This window comes from Xenopus laevis, chromosome 1S (assembly GCF_017654675.1).
Source record: "Xenopus laevis strain J_2021 chromosome 1S, Xenopus_laevis_v10.1, whole genome shotgun sequence".
Classification (NCBI taxonomy): domain Eukaryota; kingdom Metazoa; phylum Chordata; class Amphibia; order Anura; family Pipidae; genus Xenopus; species Xenopus laevis.
In genome coordinates this window covers 133,820,832-133,841,611 of record NC_054372.1, presented here as the reverse complement: position 1 = coordinate 133,841,611, position 20,780 = coordinate 133,820,832, and the positions used below count along the sequence as shown (strand labels likewise).

At 41.5% G+C, this 20,780-nt stretch overlaps 1 protein-coding gene across 2 annotated transcripts in view; it reads left to right on the top strand.

The window, feature by feature from the left end:
* The window catches only part of nf2.S (neurofibromin 2 (merlin) S homeolog), a 33,240-nt gene extending 18,101 nt beyond the window's left edge, over window positions 1–15,139 (top strand). The window contains 4 exon segments of one of the 2 annotated variants that reach the window (NM_001093488.1): window positions 7,541–7,677; window positions 10,543–10,690; window positions 11,100–11,146; window positions 13,923–14,445. In NM_001093488.1, coding sequence (NP_001086957.1) covers window positions 7,541–7,677; window positions 10,543–10,690; window positions 11,100–11,123 — 309 coding nt within the window. In that variant the 3' untranslated portion in view covers window positions 11,124–11,146; window positions 13,923–14,445. 2 annotated transcript variants of the gene reach the window in all.
* Window positions 15,140–20,780: the final 5,641 nt, after the last annotated feature.

Genomic DNA, 20,780 nt, shown 5'->3' with positions numbered 1-20,780 from the left:
TATGTCTGCAGTATTCCCTATTGTCACTGGGTTTTAAGGCATGTCATACCCCTCTGTCGCCCAACAACCGCTAGCCTCCCTGCACAGGCCCCTGCACAAAAAGAGCACCACTTGCTGGCTGTCGGGTGGTGGTGCAGAAGGTCTGGAAGCCGAGGGAAAGTGAAACGCACTGCGCATTTCTGGGCCTCTCTGCTGTTTTTCTCATGTGCCGAGCGGAACGCATATGCGTTTCAGTGGCCATTTTGGATTACCCGCACTCTCTAGTAAAGCACCAGGGCATGGAGCTTCTTAAGAGGTGCACAGGTTTGGCTTCCTCACCACTCTATACAGAATGGCAGAAGGTAGGCCTGGGGGATTTATTCACCAGGGAGGGGGGGAAAGTCCCCACAGCACAGGTGAAGTATTTTGCGTGCACAAAGTGCCAGCATAAATTTCAGGGGACACAGGGCGAGTCGCTTTGTAGAACCTGCTCCATGGGGCAGGGCGCAGCATATGACTCGGCGGCCAACCCAGAGACACATGCTGAGGACACAGTACAAGGTACTTCTCAGGACCGAAAAGAAGCAAGGGGACAGGGGCCATCAGCAGAACCACCCCCTCTCTGGGCAGTCCAATTATCACAGTATCTGGCCTCACTACAGGGCCTGCCGGCCATTGCAGATAACCTAGGTAAAGCATTAGCTAAGTTTGAACACAAGTCCAGCACTAAGCGAAGGCGCTTAGAGGATGATAAAGGGAACTCTGTCGCTCAGGCACTGAGGAGTCAGTATCTGAACAAGTATCGTCTCATTCAGAGGGGGAAATTCCTTCATCTGATGCATCCTCTGAGGATGAGGAACAAGAGCAGAGTGAGGCTAGGGAGGACACCCTACATGATGTGGAAGGCATCATAAAAAGGTTACTTGAGGTCCTAAACGTGTCACCAAAGACAAAGAAGCAAGGGGAAGCATAAGAGACAGCATAAGACTGCAGTATTTTTTCCAGAGCATGAACAGCTACTTATTATTCAAGAGGAGTGGGACTCTCCTGAACGGAAATTTCAAGCAACAAAGAAATTCAGTCTTATCCCTTGCCTAAAGAGATGGTCGATAAATGGTCAAATCCCCCGTCGGTTGACGCTCCGGTGTCCAGACTCTCTAAATCCACCTCACTGCCAGTCACTGACGCAGCGGCATTTTAAGAACCCCTCAGACAGAAGATTAGAAGGGTTCTTGAGAGCAATTTTATTCCTCTGCGGGATCTACACTTCGACCTTGCCTAGGCTCAGCATGAGTGTCGAGCCATTCAGGCTTGGACCGAGTCGCTGATCATGGACATACAGGAGGGTGTCCCTCGAACAGAGCTACTATCTTCTGCGCAAGCTATCGTAGAGGCATCAAGCTATCTCTGTGACACCTCCTTAGACACATCTCAACTTACCTCACGTAATTCTGCTCTATCTGTAGCAACTCGAAGAACGCTGTTGCTTAAAAATTGGTTGGCGGATCTTAGCTCTAAGAAATCCTTAACCTCACTCCCGTTCAAAGGCCAACGGTTATTCGGTGAGGAACTTGAAAAGATTATCTCTCAAGCAACATGTGGGAAAAGCACCTTTCTCCCACAGGCCAACGCCAACAGACGGGGGAAGTTTTTTCGTAGCAGGTTCTCATGGCGGGGCAGCCCACCACAAAGATCAAATTTTCGCTCCAAAACGAATGACAAAAACCGCCCTCCATCGAAAAGCAACAAAACCCACAACAAGCCATCAGCTGACAGGCCCACGTCCACATGATGGGGCACTCCATCCGTAATTGTTAGATTGGATCGGAGGGAAAAAACTACGATTCCGGGAGGAATGGATCCATCAATCTTCAGATGCCTGGGTCAAAGAGATGGTGTCGGAGGTTTACCATCTTGATATAGCCGCAAATCACCAAGGAGATTTATCATGTCCAGGTTGCCCTCCAATCCCACAAAAGAAAAAGCCTTTTTAGAGTGCATAGAAAAAATGGAGCAATCTAGAGTGATCACACCAGTGCCACAGCCGGAGAGATTTTCCGTTTTTTACTCGAACCTCTTTACAGTCCCAAAGAAGGATGGCACCGTCAGACCAGTACTCGACCTCAAACGAATGAACAAAAACATTCGACCAGTGTGCTTCAAGATGGAGACACTGCGGTCAGTGATACGTGGCATGGAACAAGGCCAGCTAATGATGCCCCTGGACATCAAGGACGCTTATCTCCACGTGCCAATATGGCCCCCTCACCATCACTACCTCCGCTTTGCCTTCATGAACAGGCATTACCAGTTTGTAGCTCTACCCTTCGGCCTATCATTAGCCCCCAGGGTATTTACCAAGCTAATGGCAGTAACGGCGGCCACTCTGTGATTACAAGGAATTTCTGTGACACCCTATCTGGGCGACCTACTCTTGAAGGCCGGATCACAAGAGTAGGCCAAGAAGGATCTCCACAAAGCAATTTCACTCCTCCAGAACTTTGGCTGGACCATCAACTGGTCGAAATCCAACCTGATTCCAGACTATTAGATGACATTCCTGGGTCTGGAATTCAATACCCTTACAGAGACTGTAAGTCTACCCTGGGACAAGCAGACCAAAATCAGGGAACAAGTACAGTCACTACTATCCAGTCAGATGACCACGGTCCACAGGGCAATGCAAGTGCTGGGAACAATGTTATCGGCCATCGAAGCAATCCCATTTGCACAAATCCATCTTTGTCCCCTTCAGACCAGTATCCTTTCCACCTGGAAAGGGGGCTCGTTGATATGACCGCTCCGTTTGACACCAGCAACGAGAGAGGCTCTCCAGTGGTGGCTGGTCTCGAAGAACTTCGCACTCGGACAGTCCTGGGCGACACCAGAATGGAAGGTGATCACCACAGATGCCAGTCTTCAGGGCTGGGGAGCAACATGGGCGAACAATTCTGCACAGGGTCGTTGGTCTCCCGTGGAGTCCAGACTACCTATCAACATTCTAGAATGAGCAGTTAAGTTAGCACTCAGCCAGTGGAGTCACTTACATCAGCAACAGTCAGTGCGCATCCAAAGAGACCATGTCACCACAGTGGCCTTCATCAACAGACAGGGAGGAACTCTTGAGTCAAAGAGCGCTGGCAGAAGCCAAAGAGATCTTACATTGGGCAGAACACAACTCTGTCAAGCTGTTGGCCATTCACATTTTGGGTGTGATCGATACAAAGGCGGACTTCCTCAGCAGAAACCACCTCAAGTCAGGGGAGTAGGAACTTCACCCAGAGGCGTTCGATCAGATCGTATCAAACTGGGGAAGGCCAAGCATAGACCTCATGGTGTCCAGAATAAATCACAAAGTTCCAACATTCTTTGCATGCTACCGAGACCCCTTAGCGGTGCTGGCAGTTCAAATTGGCATATGTCTTCCCTTCACTTCCAATGCTGCCACGTGTGCTCCAAAAGGTCAAACAGTCCAGAATCACAGTGATAGTTGGCGGGAATGCAGACCAGACCTTCTACAGCAAGGACTAATAGTTCATCACAACCCGGGTCTTTTCGCTTTGATGGGATGCCTGTTGAAGCATCCATCTGGCGGTATCGAAGATTAACAGAAGAAGTTGTTTCCACAATGCTCAAAGCTCGAAAACCATCATCATCCAAGTCTTATCATATAGTTTGGCACTCTTACTCTTCAAGTGGTGCAATGATTCAGGTTTTCCATTCATAGAACTCAACATTCCACGACTCCTATCATTTCTCCAACAAGGCCTACAATTAGGCCTTAAACTCAGTTCTCTAAAAGTTCAAGTATCTGCTCTTTCTATTCTATTTCAAAGTCGGTTGGCGAATTAAGACACAATACGCACCTTTCTTCAGGGAGTCGCTCACATAGCCCCTCCATACCGACCTCTTACGGCTGGTTGGGATCTCAATGTAGTGCTGGAAGCCTTACTCGATCCTCCTTTCGAACCGCTGGGTTCAATTTCAGACACATGGATGACCTGGAAAGTAGTCTTTTTAATGGCAATATCTTCTACCAGAAGAGTATCTGAGCTCAGCGCTCTGTCTTGTGAGTCTCCATACCTAAATTTTCACAGAGACAAGGCTGTACTGCGCACAGTGCCGAATTTTCTACCAAAGGTCGTCTCAGAATTCCATGTGAATCAGGAGATCATAGTTCCTTCCCTGTGCCCGGAGCCTAAGAACAACAAAGAACGCCATCTTCATAGCCTGGATGTAGTCCAAGCGCTACGATGGTACATAAAACGTTCTAAAGTGTTCAGAACTTCACAGTCCTTGTTTGTCATCCCTTCTGGACCTCGAAGAGGCCAACCCGCGTCAAAGACTTCCATTGCTCGCTGGATTAGAGAGACAATCAAGCAAACTTATACTGCATACTGAAGAGTGCCACCTGAAGGGATCCGGGCACATTCCACTAGAGCGGTGGGAGCCTCCTGGGCATGGCGTAACTGCAGATCTGCAAGGCGGCTACCTGGTCGTCTGTTCATACCTTTACCAAATTTTACAAGGTCGACACCTTTTCCTCGACCGAGGCCTCTCGGATGAAAGGTGTTGCAATCAATATTAAAATAAATAAGCAGCACCGGTCCTAGGTCGCACCCACCCTGCTGTTTGGGACTGCTTTGGTAAGTCCCCATCGTTTCCTGTGCCCCCATAAAGACGACCGAGAAAACAGGATTTCTGTTTCTCTGCAGTCGAAAGGGGACACAGTGCTTCCCGCCCAGTGATGAGCTACAGACCGCTTTTGGTCTTCTGAATAAATTCCTTGGTTTACAGTTCTGCCTGTTTTAAGTTATATAGTTTCTGTTGGCGTCTTTGGAACAAACTGAAGTCAGTATACAGTGTGTGGGGTTAAGCCTTACCTGGCAAGCCCCTTAATTCAAGTGTCCTGCCTCATGGAGGATGGAGCTTAACCCCATCGTTCCCTGTGTCCCCCTTTCGACTACAGAGAAACAGATTTAACGGTGAGTATAAAAATCCTGTTTTAAGTACTCTAACAGGCAAGCATTTTGGGCTGACCCAGACGCGGGCAATTCTTTGCAGTGGTGCTATCCTCAAGATGATGCAAGTGAGGGCCAAACACAGGTTGAACACAGCATGTAGCGTTCCATCTGCATTTGGCGATTATTTGCGAGTATGAGCCCTAAAATTGCCCTGCATGAATTAGTAACCCATAAAAAAAGCAACTGAAGTACAGTATTTCAAATAAGGGTCAATTTGCAGCCCCTGGTAGAGTCCATTTTTTTTAAACCAGCAATTTGACCCGCATGTTGTCAAACTGGAAGTGATGTCCCATTTGCCTGGAAGTGACGTCACTCTGGTGCTGAATCTTCCCCCCCCCCCCCAAAAAAAATTAAAATAGTAGAAGAACCACAAGGGAGGGCAGGAGGGATTACACCCGCACCTTTGTTGGGTACCCAGCTGGGTTACCCGCAGATTGCCCGCGCGGCCAAGGAATCGGGCACTTTTTTTACCTGAAACCCGAACACTTTGCCGGTATTCTGCGAGTACCCAACCCGATGCAGCACTCTAGCCCCTGGCCATCTGAGGGGGACTTTCAGATGCGACCCTGCACTAAAAGAGCCAAATTTTGATTTAAAATTACCAGGAGTAGCATTTTTGACTCCTCTGGTAACTTCAGTGCTACTACAGTCTGTTTCTCAACTCACCTTATGGTAGCAGCACCCCTGTTTCAAAGGGATGTTTTGAAGACAACAGTATCCCTTGTTCGCCTTATAAACTTGCTTCATTCGTTTTCATTCTTTATAACGTAAAGATTCTGGTTCATGTAGTTTGTATTTGTTACCATCCTAGGCATTCAGTGGGTAGGAGCTGTTTCAGTCTTTAGTGCAGTGGTGCCCAAAAGGTAGATCAGGATCTACCAGTAGACATTTAGCTGGTGATCAGTAGATCTTAAGACACTGCCAACAAACAGCTTGTCTAAATCACCCTCCTGTCTCATGCTTTTCATTCAGATATTTATTACATTAAGGTTGCGTAAGAAATAGTTATTTGTTAAATATAGCAATTTACATTTTCTCATATCAATATTTAAGTAATATTTTCCATGGAACAGAATGCTAACAATGCTTTTATGGATGTAGATCATATTGGCACAACGTCACTTAAAGTAGACCTTGCGTTAGTAAAGTATGGGCACTTTTGCTTTAGTGCATAACAATTTAAATGTATTTCTTAAAGGGGTTGTTCATCTTTAAATTAACGTTTAGTATGACGTAGAGAGTGATATTCTGACACAATTTGCAATTGGTTTTCATTTTTTATTATATGTGGTTTTTGAGTTGACACTTTATTCAGCAACGCTTCAATTTGCAATCTCAGCAAGGGTGACAATATTCCTTCCACACACTGAGGGAGCAAATTACCATTTATTTCATATCGCATTAGATAGATTTCATGCACCGTATTTTATTTAGGGAATGTGTGGTGGTGATGTGCTATTTCAGTGCCTACGAATGGTTGTTATTCCATTAAAACAAACTAAATGGTAATTTAGTGAGGTCAGACAAGTTAAAAAAAATATATATATTGATGCAGTCCTCTGCTGACAGGTCTCGGGCCACAATTATGACTATATCAAGATATTTTAATTGTGCTCAGCTTTGGGCCCAGTAGTGTAAGAAAACACACAGCAACAGCACAGTAATGAAGAAACACTGTCAAGGACCTATGTCATTAATATTAAAACATGTACTGTACATTCTCAGTTTGTCTATGTATATGTTTGAAGAAACTGCCACATACTTTACCGAGGTGATGGAATGCATTCTCTTTTGATTACTATATATATGTAATTACTAAATTGGTGTATATCATCTAATATTGTCCTTTAAACAATCACTATTTGGTGATGCTGGCTGATTAAATTCTGTAACATAAATGTCAACAATGCAAATTTTACATTGTTGTGATTTTGGATTAACCCTTTACAGGTTACCAATTTGCTTTATATACTGCTAGCCATAATGCATAATCCAGGGTTTTTCTGTTATGATGACCCACTACAGGAGACATTACATGAACTCCAGTTGATTAATAAACCTTTAATAGCTAAACGTCTGAAAAGTATTTCAGAAGTTAATAACACCAAAGATGCAATCTTTACCTGAAAGCCTACTTCAAGCCCTCTGAGGCAGTGGTTTGGCCGAGTAGATCACAAATTGCTATGTTGTAGGAGGGGATCCTTTCCTTGCATATTTGATAAAGGGTTTTTTTTTGTAAATCAAATACAAACCAACAAGTGTTTTTTTTTTTTTATATTTTCCTCGGCTTGCAAGTTGGAAGATATTTACTTTAAATAGTTTGCATCTTTCATTACGTTATAACTACTATATTGTACATTGTAAGGAATGTAGGCCCTCTAGTATTGAGCACAAAGGATGTTTTAGAAATCCAGCCCAGGTATAAAACAAGGACACTTTATTTTTTGCTATATCTTATGTCAGACATGAACTTTGCAATTAATGTTCTTTCAAGAATTTGCATGGAATTAATAAAACGAATCTATGTCATTCCACAGCAAGCAGCAGGGACCAGCAGCAGCAGCACTGTGCCACCCACAGATGTGCCAAGTTTCAGCATGCTCAATGATAGCCTACCCTATGATTTCAAGGACACGGACATGAAGCGTCTATCCATGGAAATTGAAAAGGAGAAGTGAGCAAAGGGATGGGGGAGCAGTGTCTAGTACAATATGGTTTATATATGCTACATTCTAATGTTTCACTAGATGGGCAAAAAAAAATTAAAGCTCAGTCACTGGAAAAAACTGAATATCATCCTACAGAACCATCATAAAACATAACTTATTATCCATGTTGCAGGCCCACATAGATGTTCCATTAATTGTTCGGTCCCTGTTACGTGTGAACAGAAATTGTTATAGTGAAAAATAACAGTAAAACACATAAAGGGGGTCCTTGTGTTTCACACCTAATATATTGTTTAATACACTTTATTACAGATATCCATTGTAGTATTAAAGGAGAAGAAAAGGTTAGAACTAAGTAAGCCTTATCAGAAAGGTCAACCTAAATATACCAGTAAACCCTCAAAGTAGTGCTTCTTTCCTTCCCTCTATTGTGTACACTTGGGCTTCTGTATCAGACTTCCTGCCTTCAGCTTAAACATCCTTGCCCCGGGCGTGAGCATGCTCAGTTTGCTCCTCTTCCCCTCCTTTCTCTGCTATAATCTGAGCCCAGAGCTATAAGTGAGCGGGCAGAGACTAGGGTAGGAAGTGATGTCAAACAAGCTAATACTGCAGTTGCTATACTAAACAAACAGAGAGTTTCTAGAGCTTTTTACTCCGGTATTGTAAAACAATCTACAGAATATAGCATTCTAGCTTGCACTATTGCAGCTAATCTATTGGCAATAAAATGCCTCTATAGCTTTCCTTCTCCTTTAAATACATGCATACATGAAGATTGAAACCTTTAACCATAGAGAGAGAGAAGCTGTGTGACATTTACACAGATCTTTTTATTTAAAAGAGCTGATTTGGAATTTCCCCCAACAGCATTATTTTGCTAAAAACTGTAGCCTTTTGAAGATGGCATTAAGATTCAGAACTTTAGTAGATATTTTATATTTGGAAATCTCCATTCTGTACTGGAAACATTTTCTTTTTGATTAATAGGCCTCTTATTGTAACAACATAACCAGATGAATTAGTCCTATTGTAATTATGTATTTATAGGGAATACTGGAATTGTGCAAGATAAAAAGTAACAAGGCAGAAGAAAGAATACATTGTCTAGATTGGCTGGTTGCGGAAAGCACTGCTGCTATTGCCACAGCACTTCTAAAGCCTCACAAATACACTAAACAGAATCACTCTCTCTTCCCTCAATATAATAGGATTTGCTACCATGATGTTTTTCTTTGCATCCTCCATACCAGTTACATCGATTTTCACATGATTATAGTCACATTATAGTGTAAGCTAAACACTAATAAGTGCTTACCTGTTTAACTTTTACCCTGACTAAACTTTTGTGTTTTTCTACATGGATCTGTAAATATGTCGGTGAACTATGATTTATTCCTACCTGTTATGAATTAAGGTTTTCAGTGACTGTGCATGGTCATTAGGACTATTTCTCTTTCATTTGTCCCCTGTGACTTCGTAGTACTGTCACACTGTATACATTTTAGCTTTCACTGACCCTTGACTATGTAGTTCCCTGCCTATCATGCTGGTAAACAAGCACACTTTAAGGTTTCTGGTTTAGGTCTATCAATATCAGAAAACCGCAAGAAAAAGCAATGTTTTATTTTCAGAATCTAAATAATGTTTTTGGCAGTTAAAGGGGAGGGAAAGGTTAAAATTAAGTAAGCCTTATCAGAAAGGTCCATCTAAATATACCAGTAAACCCCCAAAGTAGTGCTGCTCTGAGTCCCCTGTCAAAAGAAACACTGCATTTCTTTCCTTCTATTGTGTACACATGGGCTTCTGTATCAGACTTCCTGCCTTCATCTTAAACCTCAATGCCCTGGGCAAGAGCATGCTCAGTTTGCTCCTCTTCCACCCCCCCCCCCTTCTCTTCTGTAATCTGAGCCCAAAGCAGGGAGAGACTCAGGCAGGAAGTGATGTCACACCATGTTAATACTGCAGCTCCTATCCTAAACAAACAGAGGGGGTCATTTATAAAGTTCGCGCAGGGCAGATTGGTTCGCAAAGTGAATATATTTGCCCTGCGCATGGTTATATTTATAAAGCTGAATAAGAGGGTGCATACAGAATTGCGAATTTTTTATTCACAATGCGAATGTCTAAGGGGGCTTTATAAATATGTCACAATTCGCAAATTGCGAATCTTTATGCGCACACTCTGCGACTCAATTACGCCACAACTTTGGTGACAGATAAAATATTCGCAAAACAGTTTTGCAAACTGCGAATTTAACACTATTTTCGCGCACAACAACCTCGCACATTGGGTGCGCTCGCGCAAACTCCTGTCTCATTTACGCGCCATTTGCGAAAACTTATTCACACTGCGAATTCGCAAAAACCGGAAAGACGGGCAGAGCAGTGCAATATATTAGCGCTCAGCAAAAAACATGCGCAATACAACCATTTGCGAAAAATATGCGCTGCGCGAACTTTATAAATGACCCCCAGAGAGTTTCTAGAGCTTTTACTCAGGTATGGTAAAACATTCTACAGAATAAATATAGCATTCTAGCTTGCACTATTGCGGCTAATCTATTGACTATAAAATGCCTCCGTAGCTTTCCTTCTCCTTTAACAATGCTGAGTATGTAGTTTTATTGGCTTCGTTAATGTACATTTGTCTAAGAATCATGCATTAGGATACCCTTTTTTCAATAGACATGCTTCATTCCCCAACTATTCTCAAAAGGGTTGTTTAGCTTTTCTTTCAGTTATTTAGGGTATGGGATCTTTTAGTTTCTGTCCCTCCGCATTGATTCCCTATTTCAGATCTGTGGGGCAAACTGCACAGGATAATGTGACATATGTAAGGACTCTCTGACCCTTCCTTGTGTTTTTTTCAGGGTTGAGTACATGGAGAAGAGTCGCCACCTACAGGTACAGCTGAATGAGCTCAAGACAGAAATCGAGTCCTTAAAACTGAAGGAAAGAGAGAGTGCCATGGATATTATGCATGAGAATGCAGGCAGCAAACAGAACACAATTAAAAAGGTGAGTGTGAATACAGTGGGAGCACTGATGCACAAGGCAATTTGAATGTGCTTTGAATGCAAAAATGTGTGCACAGATAGAGAAGGAAGCAGCTAAACAGATTTACAGTAACGTGATATATTATTATAATAGCGCATTTGTACATATGCAGTTGAGTAAAGAAATCCATGATGTGGAAAAGTTGCAGTACAATAAGTGTGTGTGTGTAATAAAATGTGCGTGCGTGCGCTATAATGAACAATAATGTGTGATGAGGTGGGGCATTTGTGCGTGGGTGTGTGATTACTACAAACAACCCCAAAGAGCGTTGTCTATTTGCAGCCATTGTACATAAGTCAGAGGTCTGATACTCATTTTCCTTTCAATTGATTGTGTTCACATTTTCTGGCTTTTTCTTTTCTCCTGTTAGGCAAGGAGAGCTGTCTGCATCTGAGCGTGATCCATAGTGTGTGCCAGGTATTGTGAGTGTGTATGTGTACCACTAACACTGTCCATGTAACACTAATTTTTGTGTGTATGTGAGCATAACCCATCCATAACAACAAAATTAGGTTGTCTCTCTTATATGTGTTGCATATAGGCGAAAGCTCTTAAATAGGAGTCTGCACAGTCACACCTCAAGTTTTAATATACAAGGGCCAGGGCTGTATAATTCGGTTACTATGTTTTTAAGTCAATTTGGATTACTTGGTAAAAAGTCCTTTACTTCCTTTATAAATTTTTTGCTATTCATGTCATTTGCTCCTGCTGACTTGATGGTGATATCCCAATGTAAATTACAGCAGGGTTTTCAATTGCTCTGCAGTAATGAGATTCTCTAAAAGTGATTTAGGAACCAGCAATGGTTATAATGCAGGGATTTTTATGGTGCAAGCCTCTAAAATATCTTAGATATATTTTCCAATCATTCTGTCAAGATCAGTACAATTCTGTGGGTGGCTGTGTTGTTCTGTACTTGCATGCCAAATTTGTGCTGAGCCCACTTATTTCATCCCTTTGATCAAATGGTTACGGTAAAGTGTAAAGTAAGATACTTTTTGTACCCCCGTTTCTGTCTAGTGTTGTGCTTGGTTTAAACGCATTTTAGTGTTCTTGGCATGAACTTGAACTCTTCTTCTGTGACCCACTGAAAGGGAATGCTCTTTTAGGGTTATCTCATTTCATATGCAGCATTGTGTATACATGTAGTGCTTCATAAATAAATAAAAATATATATAAATATGGTACATATCTAATCCTGTTCTGGTCCACTAGTCACCCCAATGTCCATGGGTATCCTATCTAAATGTCAGTTATGGAGTATGTTGTAATACTGCTGAAGTCCAGTTAGGTATTGGGGTGTGATCTTAGTCTGCTCTTCTGCCAAACAACCTGGGTTTGTTAGAGTAAATACAGTATATACCAAGGCTCATTTCCAAATGCCAGTACTTAATAATATCTCCCCCCCCATACATTTTTAATGGTTTGCTTTTAGGGACTGTTTTTTTTTTTTTTTTTGCTCTTCATTACTTTTTTTGTGTTTGTGTTATACTAATATAAAGGAAGTGTTAATTAGTCTAGGTTCAATATTCCCTGCAGTCTTAACTGTAATTTACTGAATTTGGAACTAATTGCAGCAAACCCCTTAATAATATGGCTATTTGCATCTGATTGTCAAGAGATAAGTGATGATCTAAAAATCTGATGAATTCCCCCTCCCAGCACTCACAGGGGTTTCCTTTCTCCCACAACTGTGTCTCTCCTCCTGCCACCCCCAGATTCTCACACATGAGGTGTTCTGTTTTCCAAGGGAAGCCAGCCGCCCCGCATCACCCTTAATTGGATGCGAGAGCTAAGTTAGTCGGCAGAGAGAATGGGGGCAGCCAGAGGAGCCCCTAGGGAATCCCCCTCCCTGCTTGCAGTGCTCTGCTTGCTATATGCATCAGAGCGGAAACTTAGCCGAGTTTCTTGTCTGTGTGCCCGTTGCCTGTTAGAACTCCACTAAAAATCTCTCGCATGTTTCCTCGTGATAAAGATCCTGTAAATAAAAAATGTGTTGCACAAATCCAGCAGTAATACTTAAGAAAACCATATTCCGAACAGTAGAACCATTGTTATATAAAGTCGCTATCTTTTATTCTTAACAGAATATCCTGTACAATTGTTATGCATCATCAGGGAGATGACCCAGTCGGGGAGATGATATCATCAGCTCTCTGAAAGCATTACTGTTGCTTGTCGGTACCCTATTTCTGCATGACGTGAATTGGTTGCATTATTCATGTGGAGTTGCAAATAGGCAAGCCCCACTTGTAAGGTTAGCTTGCATTTTGGTGAGGTCCTATTGCATTCCTTGCTCCCAAATATAGTGTCAGACTTTTTATAGTCTACCATGTGCATGTCACACTCGTATGGCGTGCAGGGCTGAACTGCCATATGTAATACATAAGCTGCAGTTGCTGGAGTATGAAGTGAATTACTGTCTGGCATGGACTCACTCCTGTACTTAAAGGAACAGGTCAGTGTAAAAACAAAAACTGGGTAAATAGGCTGTGCAAAATAAAATTTTTTTTTCTAATATAGTTAGTTAAATGTAATGTATAAAGGCTGGAGTGACTGGATGTCTAACATAATAGCCAGAACACTAATTCCTGTTTTTCAGCTCTCTAACTCAAGTCAGTGACTTGAAGGGGGGCCACATGAGACATAACTGTTCAGTGAGTTTCCAATTGGTCCTCAGCATTCGGCACAGATTTAAAAGCAACATTTATGACCCATGTGCCCCCCCCTCATGTCAATGATTGGTTACTGCCTGGTAACCAATCAGTGGATACTAAGAGACTGCAAAGCAGGAAGCAGTGCTGTGGCTATTGTGTTAAACATCGAGTCACTCCAGCCTTTATACATTACATTTTTGGCTAACTAACTATATTAGAAAAATTTTATTTTGCACAGCCTATTTATTTACCCATTTTTTATTTTTCTACTGAAAAATTCCTTTAACATAATATCCCATTATGTATAGCTACACACTGAAGAGAAGGTGTCTGCTAGCACATTGTTTGCAGCATATTTTCTGTAATGCAGTGCTGTAGAGGGATACAGAGAGTAAAACTGATAAGCCAATATCTAACTAAAGGCATTCCTAGTAGATAACCATTTCAGAAGAGCATTAATTGCAACGTACAAAGGGAGAAATGGAATTTATATTTATATTGCCAGCCTTACTTTAGTCTTTTTGTGTTTTTCTCAGCTCACACTACAAAGCACACAGTGCAGAGTGGCTTTCTTTGAAGAACTCTAAGACGTCAGCAGGGTGCTCCAGACAGCTGTAGCCTCCCCAAGGACATAAGGATTCTCAAGCAATGCTTCACAATTAGAGGAGGTCATTATTCAGTGCTACCATTTATCTTTGCGCTGGGGACAAGGGGCATCAAAATACGTCTCCATTCACTTCTAACGTGATATGCAAAACTGCTGCTTCCCTTCTTTAATGTAAGCTAATTAAGGGATAGTGCTTTGTGATTCAGTCTGCTTCAACTGGGAATAGTATTTTCAAAACTATTCAAGAAATTCTATTTTAATTTGTTCAAAAGGAGATTTTTTGCTGGAAAAATGCATTATGTTTAATACACCAATACTGTTTTTATGTATAAGAACGATAAATATTTTCCTTTGGCTATACTTTTGGTCCTTTATGCCATTTTGTTTGTGTTTGGACTATGACACGCTTCATGACTTGCCATGGGCAATGTCTTCCAAACAGTGATACTACAATAGAGAAGGGGAGTTATTTAGAGGAGCTGCCTTGAAGTTGTTCTGACTAATTCAGTTTGCACTGCTGAATTTAAAAAAACAAAACAAAAAAAACTGCAGTATTTTTATATGTATATTTTATATATTATATATATCATTTTTCTGTCCATGTTTACGCTCTTGAGGTTTTAGAACTGAAGGGGTGGCTTCAGTTATGTGTCTTGTTTTCATTATGGTTTTAAATAAAAAGAGAAATCTAAAACAAAAAGAGTCCAAGTCGCTTTTTGTGGGAAAAGGGTGAGCACAAAATTCATAAAACATTCATGATTTAATAGTAAGGAAACAGGGCCCCTGGCAGCCACAGGGTCTGCTTCCTCTAGTTATGCCCCTGAGCTGAACACCCAAAGAACTGTCCTGCAAGGTTAAAAATATATATTTGTGAAGAGAATGTGTCAACAACATTGTTTTAAAGGTCTACCATTTTGGTGCATGGCATCACAAAAATATAGCCTTAAAACAAAAAAAAAATACAATGCTATTGACATGTGAATTTGAACAAAAAACCAAATGCAAATCCTGTCATTTGATTGTCCAAGGTTTTGCATAGATGTACCCTTTAAATGTTTTTATATATTTGTGTGAATGTGACCTAAAATGTCATCTGATTTCCAAGCAAGTCCTAAAAGTTGATGAATAAAACCTAGTTAAACAAAATATTATTATCTTTGGTCATGTATTTATTGAAAAAATTATCCAATAACAAGTCTACATGTGGCAAAAATAAATGAATCCTTAGGATTAATATATAATTTGAAGGTGAAATCAGGTGTTTTCAGTCAATGGGATTTCTAGAAGGAGTAAGTGAGAGACCCTGTTTAATTAAAAAAAAAAAAAGGGGGGGGATCCAGCAAAGCCAAATCTCACATTAGTGGATGTGTCTCATAGCTCAAAGGAGGTGTCTGAGGTCCTCCGTGTTGGTGTCCATAAAGCTGGAAAAAGTTACAGGCAGGGCTGGAACTAGGGGTAGGCTGCAGAGGAACATGCCTGGGGGTCGGCAGGCACATACCTTCTCTGCCTCCAACCCCTAGTCCGGTCCCCTTCTCTCCACTCTCATGCTGGCTGTTTCCAGCTGAGGACTGTGCGATTGGCTATTCGCGCATGAGAGGTGGAGCAAATGGCCAGGTTGCCTAGGGCGTCTGGCCGGCCTGGGCCGGCACTGGTTACAAAACTATCTCTAAAGAGTTAGGAATCATTGTTACCCTACTCAGAAGTGGTTGCCCATCAAAGAAAACTCCAACTGTTAGGTGTCTAATTGTCCAAGAGAGTACAAAGGAACCCAGGGTAACTTCTAAGCAACTGAAGGTCTGTCTCACACTGCCTGCCGAATGTTGATGTTCATGAGCCCACAAACAGGAGAACACTGAACAGCAATGGTGTGTATGGCAGGGTAGCAAGGAAAAAGCCACTGATCTCCCCCAAAAATATTGTTGAGTCTACAGTTTGCTAAAAAAAATCACATGAATGATGGCTGAAGCCAAAATAGAACTGTTTTTGCTTAAACGAGGAGCGTTGCATTTGGAGAAAGACAAGCCACTGCATTCCAGTGTAAAAACCTTATCCCATCTGTTTTGCTTGCCATCATTTACTGAACAATGAATTCTGAACCATATCAGAAAATTCTAAAGGAAAATGTCAAGACGGATGTCCAGGAACCGAATATCAAGAGACAGTGGGTCATGCAGCAAGACAATGATCCTAAACATGCAAGCATCAAAAAAAAAGGTTAGAGAACAAAAAGTGAATAGTCTGGAGTCACCAAGTAAAAAGTCCTAACTAGAGTCCTACACCGGTTCAGGTACCCGCGGAATACCTGCAAAGTGGTCGGGTTTCAGGCAAAAAGTCCAGATTCCTTGGCTGTGCAGGCAGTCCCAGGTGCCCAACAAAGGTGCAGGCTTGATCTCTCCCACACACCCTTGTGGTTCTTCCACCCTTGAGGATTTCAAATTGGAAGCCAAAAAATATGAGTGATTTAGGCTGAGGATATAGCCACAATTCATTGAAGATAATAAAAAGCACTAGCCAGTGATAGGAACTCACTCCTTATAACAAAGTAACAGAAGTCCCCAATGAACGAAGGGACAATAAAGAGATAAGATTAATTGCAGACTTTAGCAGAGAACATAAGGAGATCACACAGATTCTGTCCAAACATTGGTATATACTAGAACAGGACAAAGACTTAAAACAGATACTAGGGGATAGACCATTGATTACATTCAGGAGAAGTAGGAACCTCAGGGATCAACAGTCACTTCAGCACTCCCATGAAATCTACTTGGTTAATGAATAGGACCAAAGGGTGCTGCAGATGTGGAAACTGCCTAGCCTGCCCTTTTGTACAAAAACTACACGTATAATGGGCAGAATGGATATTACAAACGACAGCATAGCACAGTGCATTAACTGCAAAACAGAGGGAGTAATGTATGTGATGAACTGTACATGTGGCAAAATCTATGTGGGCAAAACCCGGAGAAAATTCAGAAAACGTGCTAGATTATACTGTATATATAAGGAACTACTGCCCAATCTGAATATAAATCCTAAAGTAACAGGTTAATGTACTATCTCTAAAATGTTTGTATAAAGGTAATGCATGAGGAATGTTGTGTATCTTCCTGCAACCTTATATCACTGCTCCTCCCTCCTCCTCCTCCTCCTCCCTTTAGCTTTCTCTCCTTCATTTCTCCCTTTCCTCTCTTCTTTCTCTAAACCAGGGCTGTCCAACTGGGCGGCCCGTGACCCCCCCTTATTTGTCCCTCCACATCAAAGTGTGCCTGCTTTGTCTGGTTACCATGTATAAAATTTAAAAGGTATCACTACAGAGATTGACTGGTCCCTGCATTGTTTAAACCTCAAATTCACACTATAATCCCCTGTATTGTTCAAATTTGTGACACCTCTATTGTTCACATCCAAAAACCCTGTACTGTTCACACCTCAGACCCAGACTGAAACTGCCCACATTGTTCACCTGTTCACACTTTATACAAAATGCTAATGGGGCACCAGCACTGTGTCACTGTATGTAGTACATTTTAGACTTGTCCTGATTTCTGTCTCCTGCTCTGTTCTGTCTTCCCTATGCTCCCTGTGTGTGTCATACTTTGGTATTTGTTCTGGGGGTTTGTTAGCATTTGAGAATTATTGTTAGTGGCCCCTACAGTGTTTAATCATATGCTGGGGTACTGTGTTATACACAGGGGAGGAGGAGGCATATGGATTTAAGGGTATGTCTTAATATGACTTAGCTTTTTTTCACATATGAGTGACATCCTTGCCAGGGCAGGCACAAGTTAGTTCGGCACCCTAGGCAAGAGCTTCAAACAGTGCCCCCCTGTCCTGCATTACTATTTTTTCATTTATATTACTGCCCCCTGTACCTGTACCAGCAAGCCCAGTAGCCATCCATAATAAACCCACCATACCTGTGCCAGCAGCCATCCATCATATTGCCCCCAATCTTTACCTGTGCCAGCAGCAGCCAAAAATAAATCTGATCACATCATATTGCCCCCAAATCTGTACCTGATGTGCCAGCATGAAGCTTCACACATTACAGTAATAGAAAGAATGTCTTCAGTTCAGTGACACTGTGCAAGGCTGAGTGCAGCAAGCGTGAGCCACACCAAGCAGGCCACCAGCTCTCTGTCACCCAACATATCAGTGACATCACTGACACATACGCACGTCGCACCGAACAGAAGGAGCTATTACATGCCGGCAAGAGGGAGAAGGTGAAGGAGATGGATTCCACCCAACTGGGTGACCATGATTACTGAAATAAATTATTAAATAAACGCTTGAAAAAAATCAAAAAACAAAAAAAAATCCCCTTAAAAGTGCACCCCTCAATGATGGCGCCCTAGACAGCCACCTACTCTGCCTACCCCTAGTACTGGCCCTGATCCCTGCAGTGAGCACCAACCATTTGGGTTTTTGGTGTGCTATTAATGTGGACATGGTCTTGCGGTAACATGGGTGTGGTTTAAAGTGGGTGTGGTCTAAAAACAGGGAGTGGCTAACACTGACTTCCATTATCGGCCCTCCACCATGTAGATTAGAAAAATTCCGGCCCTCGGTAACATAGAAGTTGGACAGCACTGCTCTAAACCATCATATCTTTCAGTTGTTTTGCCAGGGGCTAAAAAAAAAAATGCAATGTCTTGTACACAATGATGTATAATGTTTTACTACTTTTTAAGATGTATGACAAAGTGTTGGATTAATAAACAAAAAATAATTCAGAAAACTCATTTTGGAACATGTGGGTGATTTAAGAAATAAACAAAAACCACAGTGGCCACTCACATAAATGAGGTACAAGGGAAATACGGGAGTAATGAAATTTGTCAGTGTCGAACACTCAAACTCACTACTAGAGTTGGGGATATCGATAGGAAGCTGCTGCAGAGTGAAGCCAAATGGATATACTGGCTAAACAGCAAAGCTCCTAATGGTCTGAACGAGGGCTTTACCTTTGGCCCCTTTCTATAATCTATAATCGCTAATAGCATTATACAGTACAGTTCGGACAAAAAAGGCAAGTCATTGGCATATCATACATAATTTTTGACAACCAATTCCTTTATTTCATTTTATTATATAATCCCATCCCCACACTAGGACCAATTCTCTGTATATACTCGAACATGCCTAACAACAATAATAATAATAAGAATAGAATATATCACGATTTGGGGATAAGTATACCCTATGGTGTGTGTGCCATTGCCCCAATACCTAATATGCACACATAAACAGTACCCTGTGGTTCTCTATGTATATGCTGACCACGGTTTGGAACTGATAAACGAGAATCCAAGCCTGTAGTAATTTAGGACACCGGTAGGGCACTAATGTGTTCCAGTTGCTAGCACCACTGAGAGCATGTTAACTTGCTGATTCATTTACTTTTGCCACAGACCGAAATATAATTGTATAATTTTTTCAAAAAAAAAAATATATGACCAAATATAATAATTTGTTTCATTTGTTTAACTAGGTTTTCTTCATCTACTTTTAGAACTTCATATAAAATATAGAGTAGACTAGACTTTGACTAGACTAGACTTTGTTGTGTTACAGAGAACAGTTATCTATGGGGTCACACATTTAATCCCACTTTTACATTTAGTGATAAACTGAATCCATACATTTTAGTTTCAGGCATATATCAAATCCTCCACAAAAGATTCTGCTGAATCCAGAACCAGATCTGAAACCCTAATTTGCATTTTTTTCCATGGGGGGGGCAATGCATCTATTGTGAACAAAAAAAGGTCTACTTGCCCAGAGATAAACAGAGATAAATCCAACTTTAAGGGTTTAGATTCAGTTTGGCTAAACACTGTGAGATGCATTAGTCTTGGACCAAATTGCTGCATCCCTACTAACTAGGGATGCGCCAAATCCACTATTTTGGATTCGCCAGAATACTTATTGAAAGATTCGGCCGAATACTAAACCAAATCCGAATCCTAATTTGCACATGCAAGTTAGGGGTGGGAAGGGGAAAACATTATCTACTTCTTAGTTTTGGGACAGAAAGTCACGCAATTTCCCTCCCCTAATTTACATATGCAAATTTGGATTCAGATTCGGTTCGGCCAGGCAGAAGGATTCGGCTGAATTTGAATCCTGCTGAAAAAGGCTGAATCCTGGGTTCAGCGCATCCTTACTACTAACAAATTACTTCTCTCTGCAGTCCACTTCATCTTGATACTATTTAAAGGGATCTGTTGTTCTGTTAAATGCTACATTTATGCTCTTACAGATTTTTTCAAGTTTGAATTTTCACATTTTTTTCTCAATTATTTTTTGAATATCTTTTGCCAACTGCCTAACTTTCATTTTCAAATTTGCAAAGAGTTATGAATCCAGCCATCCTCCTGGACCAAATCTGCCAAAGGTATGTAACTATGTTGGATTTCAGGATTAATACAAATGGATATTTATTTTAAAACACACATACATTGATGACAAAACAAAAATGAAAAACAACGTATACATATAAAGGAGCATGTAGTTCCTAGGTCACATATTCATACGAACAATTTACATAGTTCTGTAGTACCTCTTATTCTTACCTTGTATCAAAGCACTTGCTTGTTTCTTTCCTGTAATGTAAATGTTAATGGGGTTCATCCCATTAGGCGTGTCCCTGCCTTATAACAAGCTACCAGATCAGCTGCTGTTCAGGTAATTCCTCTCACTCATTGTCTATCTCATCAAGGTCACACCAGGGACCCCAAACCTTATGAAAATAGGGGAGCTAACAACAAATTTGATATGA